At 65.1% G+C, this 5,803-nt stretch overlaps 1 protein-coding gene across 1 annotated transcript in view; it reads right to left on the bottom strand.

Annotated features, from left to right (window-relative positions):
* EMIHUDRAFT_113715 (hypothetical protein) overlaps nt 1-699 on the bottom strand; it is a gene marked incomplete at both ends in the record, with an annotated part of 10,138 nt that extends 9,439 nt beyond the window's left edge. Inside the window, one exon of the mRNA XM_005781964.1 lies at nt 399-699. Coding sequence (XP_005782021.1) covers nt 399-699 — 301 coding nt within the window. The remainder of the gene's footprint in view (nt 1-398) is intronic.
* Between the last annotated feature and the right edge of the window lie 5,104 nt (nt 700-5,803).

Raw genomic sequence — 5,803 nt, 5'->3', positions numbered from 1 at the left:
CGCCACCGCCCTCTCCACCGCCGTCATCACCGCCGCCATCACCACCGCCCCCTCCGCCGCCCCCTCCGCCGCCCTCACCCTCGCCGCCCGCTGCCCCACCTCTCTCGCCGTCTGCATCGCCGCCGCCCTCACCGCCCCCTTCCGCTCCGCCGACACCCTGCGGCTGCGACGCGGACGCCCCGTGGGATCCTCCCGGGGGGCCAGGGGCGGCGCAGGGCGCGTGTCGGACGGCGGACGGCGGCCACGGAGACAACACGGAGTACCGCGGCTACGGCAGTCTGACGGAGTGCAAGGCGCCGTGCCAAGCCACCGCCCCCTCCCCCGCCCACAGCCACCTCCCTCCTCTTACATCCCCTGGCTTGTCACGCTGTGCCCAGGCCGCCACTCGACTTCCTCACGGTGGCCGCTGGGATTGGCAGAGCTGCTGGGACGTGCAGAGCTGCTGGGAGCGGCAGAGCTGCTGGGAGCGCCATAGCCGCGACTAATATCGCGGTCGTTGTGGTAGCCGTTGCCGTTGCTGCCGCTGAAGCCACTGCCGCTGCCGTAGTAGCTATAGCTGCTGCCGCTGCCGCCGCCGTGGCCGTGGCCGCCATAGTCGCGGCGGTCTCGGCGGTCGTAATCGTAATCGTCACGACGGTCGCGCCGGTCGTCGCGCCGGCGGTCGTAGAACCCGCCCTCCGGGTAGCCTCGCTTTGACATCAGGCCAAGCGCGTCGGCGGTCGCGGCGATGGACGAGCGGGCGGCGGTCGGGACTTGCGCGTTGCACGGAGCCGCTGGGGTCTGGCTGGGGCTGCCCGCACAACCAACTTCGGGGACCCCCGACCAAACTGGCGGGGCCCAAAGCGCGCTGTGAATTGGGGACGCGTTTTCTTCTTTCTGGCCCCCGGCTCCATGAGCGCCAGCCTTCCTCCTGACCTCGCGGTGGGCGACCTGGGCTCGCTGCGCGCCTTCCTCTCCGAGTGGGGGACGCGCGGCACGTCGCTCGCGGCCCAGCTCGACGCGCGGCTCGACACCGACACGCAAGACACGCTGCTCACCTGGGCCGCTCGGCACGGGCAAGCCGAGGCGGTGCGGCTGCTTCTCGAAGCCGGCGCGAGCGTTGGGGCGACGACCGGCACCGGCCGCGCCGCGCTCTTCATCGCGTGCCTTGAGGGCCACGTCGAGTGCGTCCGGCTGCTCCTCGAGGCCAACGCGGCGGTCGGCCAAGCCACGGAGGACGGCGCCACGCCGCTGTGCATTGCGTGCTGGCAGGGCCACCTCGACATCGTCCGGCTGCTGCGCGACGCTGGCGCTTCGCTCAACCAGGCCACGGAGGACGGTTGCACGCCGCTGTACATCGCGTCCCAGCAAGGCCACCTCGACATCGTTCGGCTGCTCCTCGAGGCGGTCGCGGCGATCAACCAGGCCAGTGCCAGAGGCGCCACGCCGCTGTACATGGCGTGCCAGAACGGCTACGTCGAGATCGTTCGGCTGCTTCTCGAGGCCAGCGCGGCAGTCAACCAAGCCGCGGAGGACGGCGCCACGCCGCTGTTCATCGCGTGCCAGCAGGGCCACCTCGAGTGCGCCAAGCTGCTCCTCGAGTCCAGCGCTGACATCAGCCAAGCGATGAACTGCGGTACCACGCCGCTGTACATCGCGTGCCAGGAGGGCCGCCTCGAGATCGCCCGGCTGCTTCTCGAGGCGGGCGCTTCGGCCAGCCAAGCCCGCAACGATGGCGTCACGCCGCTGTTCGCCGCGTGCGAGAACGGCCGCGTCGAGTGCGCGCGGCTGCTTCTCGAGTCGGGCGCGGCGAAGGACCAAGCCAAGCAGAATGGCGCCACGCCGCTGTACATGGCGTGCCAGAACGGCCACCTCGAGCTCGCCCAGCTGCTCCTCGAGGCAGGCGCGGCGGTCGAACAAGTCACGACCCACGGCGCCACGCCGCTGCTCATCGCGTGCCACAACGGCCACCTCGACATCGCCCGGCTGCTCCTCGAGGCCGGCGCAGCAGTCAGCCATTCGACGAACAACGGCTTCGCGCCGCTGATCATGGCATGCTTCAACGGCCACCTCGAGGTCGCCAAGCTCCTCTCCTCCTACGGCGCCTCCCGCGCCGCAATGCCGCCCTTCGGCACGCCCGAGGAGGTCGCGAACCGCGACGGCCACACCGACCTTGCCGCCTGGCTGGTCGCCAGCCGCGGCTGGACGCCGCTCGCGCACCTTGAGACCCTCACCGCCGCCCGCGCCCTCTCTTTGCTGCGCAGCGGCGCAAGCTTGCACGAGGGCGAGCCGACGCCGCTGCAGCGCGCCGCGGGCGGCGCGGGCGAGGTGGCGGCCCTGATCCGGCGGGCGGCGGCGCCGTGGTCGCCGGCAAGCCACTCGCTCTTCCCCGCGGCGGCGCGCGCGCGGGCGGCCCTCCTCGTCTTCTCGCTCTACGAGATCCACGAGCGGCACCATCTCGACTCGGCAGGAGCCACGAACGGCATCGCGGCGCGCGACTTTGTCACGTGCGTGCTGCGCTTCGCGGTCACGCGCGAGACGGAGTAGGGGAGCACTGTGGTGGCCCCTCTCACCTTGGCACCGCCGCGACGGTGTCTCTCTCGATCTCTCCTGTTGTTTAGTACTCAATTGGATCGGACTGCTTGCCGTCCGTCCGTGAGCTCCTTGGGGTGCATTGGCGGACTGGGCGGGGCATGTGCGTAGTACTAATTCGCCGAAATTCTTTTCCGCGCGTGGGCGGCGCGATTTCTTGTGTTATTCGGTTCTCGAAGTATTGGAGCACTTGGAGTGCAAGTCATTAACCTCACATCCAGAGGAAGTAGTGGAATTCTAAAATCCCGCAGCGCGTGTTGGTGCTCTAGACCAACGCCAACCCCAACAGAGCTCTCCCTGCCGGCCGCCGCGACGCGACGGCCTGAGCCTCGAGTCTCCTGCTGCTGCAACGGCCCGGCCGCCAGGCACGAGGCTCGCCTCCTCAAAGACGGCAGAAACAGTCACACGCAATTAGTACGGGGTCGTGGAGGGTGAGTTGACCAAGGGGTTGTGCGCCGGGCCCTCCTGCTCGGCTCCAGCCGGTAGACAAGTCTTGTCATCAACAGAGTAGAAGGATCTGACCTCGGGGCCGATGTGACCAAGCGCTGGTAGCGTGGTTTTACCTCACACCCATGGTCTCACAGTGTGCCGGCAGTCGCCGAGCAGTGTCGCTCACACAAGCCGCAGCACAAGTGACTGAGGGCCAGTGAGGGCGAGCCCATCGCTGTCACAGCTGTGGCAGCCGCACAGTAGGCTGTGTCAGCTGTGCAGAGTGTATGAGCAGCAGAGGAGCTGCTCTCCAGGCTTCTGTCGCAAAGAGCTGCATGCCACCGAAAGCGCTGTCGAGGTTCGCCGAGCGCGGCGCAGGTTGAGGGAAGCCGCCACCGACGAGCGCGTTGGACTTTTCACTCCGGACAAAGACGGGCACACGTACACGAGCCGCGGTCGTGTGGCCGTCATAGCGGCGAGGCGCGGGACCGTCTGTGGCGAAGTGGGTCGCGTCCCTCGATTTCCGTCAACCCAGCATCCACACCTGAGGGAGGGTGTAGAGGATGTAGAGTGTAGAGCGCTGTAGAGCTGTAGAGCTGTAGAGCGCTGTAGAGCTGTAGAGCTCTACATCCGCCGCGTGACGAGGCGCCTGCGTTGTAGAGCGATGTAGAGGCGCTCTACAACGTGCAATCTCTACAACAAACTCTACATCATAAGCGGCGAACGAGGCACGGTCGCTCTCCGACATGAGGCGCGTTGCACTTGCCAGTGCTGCCCTGGCCTTCTGTCTGCCCGCCCAATGGGTGGCAGGTGCCTCTGCTGCTATGGCATGCCTCACGGCTGCGACTGGCCGGCGCCTCGGCGCGTCAGCTCGGCTCGGCGTAGTGATAGTGGCCAGCGCAACTCGCCTGGACTCAACGCTCAGCCAGGAGCTCCCGCACGCGCTGGCGCGAGTCATGGCGCATGCAACGCGTCTGAATGCTCGCCTCGCCTCGCGCAAATGCGACCGTCCTCGCAGCCGACAGTCCACCGCCTGCTAAAGAAGCACAGCGACGAATGCGGCACCGGCGACACATGGCAGGCTGGTCATGACGCAGTTATAGGGTGTTGTGTGCCGTCAGAGGGACTCTCTGTGTGTCAGGGATAGTCAGGGCTGTCCATCAGAGCTTCACTAAGCTCGGAGACACCCCATTAGCGCGGCTCGACCTCTTTGAGTCACTGCCTTCCCGGCGGTTTGGCTGTAGAGCCTCTACAACAAACTCTACAACAAAATCGCGCTCTACATCGCTCTACAACGCAGGCGCCTCGTCACGCGGCGGATGTAGAGCTCTACAGCTCTACAGCGCTCCAGAGCGCTCTACATCTCTACAGCTCTACAGCGCTCTACACTCTACATCCTCTACACCCTCCCTCAGATCCACACCCATGGCCCAGCTCGCGCCATCGCCCACTGTCTCGAGCTTTGCAGCGCGCGGGCTCACACTCTACTATAGGCCCCCTCGACGCCCACTTCGAGTTCTACTCAGCTAAGGGCCGCACTTGACGCTGTCAGCAGCGCGCGGCGAGAAGCAGTTTGGCGCTTGTGGTGAAACATGGGAATCTAGCCCAAGGTCGGAGAGTTGTGTCATAGGAGAGGAGAGAGTGTGGAGATGTTTTGTGCGGGATCAGGCCCGAGTCCCTAGTGTCGCCGGAGAAGGTAGCTCCCTTTTTTGTAACAGGAACAGGTCTCCCTCTCTCCCTCTCCCTCTCTCTCTCTCTCTCTCTCTCTCTCTCTCTCTCTCTCTCTCTCCCTCTCCCTCTCTCTCTCTCTCTCTCTCTCTCTCTCTCTCTCTCTCTCTCTCTCCCCCCCCCCCCCCCCCCTCTCTCTCTCCCTCTCTCTCTCTCTCGTCGCCGACCCCACAGCCACGCCCACCCTCCACAAACAAAGTCAAAACAAAGAACCCGACGCAAAGACCGCATGCTAGGCTCTGGTGTCACATGAGCGACCGCTAGTACCGCATCCCCTTCTCTGCTTCGAGAGATATTCAAATATCTACACGGCGAGGTTGCAAACAGTGAATATGAGGTGCGACCTGCGGCATCCCTTTTCGTACAGCGCTCACATGCAGTTCGAGACTGCGACCCATCAAGTCGTCCTAGCTTCATGCCCTTCACCCTCGCGGCAGATGGTCGCCGCCTGCTCACCGAGATAGAGACGCGCCAAAGTCCTGGGCGACCTGCGCCACGTTGCCCCTCCGCAGCAGCCGGGGGGCTTGGCAAGGCGCGGGGGGGGGGGGGGGGGCTAACCGGGGGCTGGGAACGAGAGGAACACTCCTCCCGATAGATTTCGTTGCGTCCCCGAGGAATACCGTATTACCTAAAATTTTCGGAATAGTCCTCAGACGACTTTTCGTTCCAAGACGCATAGCTATCGCGTATCGGCTAACTGCACAGCTCGCCATTTGCCTGGGCTTGGGAGGCCCTGTATTCTGTATATTTGTGTATCGCGCGCCTTGCGGGGGGGGCGCGGAAAAGAGGAACCTCTATCCTCTTATTTACGGTGTTCTTCCGTTTTCTAAAGTCTAAAGTCTACTGTAAGTCGCTCATGCGGCGGGTCCGCGCGAACTTTAACCGGACGCCGGATGCACTACTTTTATAAAGATCGGGGGGGGTGCACAGTCGCTCGAGGCCCGTCCCGCGAAAGCGGGGCGAAAGGACTATAAAAGGCGCGAAGGCGCGAGGCGTCTGGTCTCGTCTGCAAGCTGCCACGCTACCCCTCCCCCTTCCCTTCTGCCTCACGCCCACCCGGCAGCCGTTCAAGGGC

The sequence above is a fragment of the Emiliania huxleyi genome, assembly GCF_000372725.1.
Source record: "Emiliania huxleyi CCMP1516 chromosome Unknown EMIHUscaffold_197, whole genome shotgun sequence".
In the NCBI taxonomy this organism is placed as follows: Eukaryota; Haptophyta; order Isochrysidales; family Noelaerhabdaceae; genus Emiliania; species Emiliania huxleyi.
This window is presented reverse-complemented; position numbering and strand designations above follow the sequence as displayed.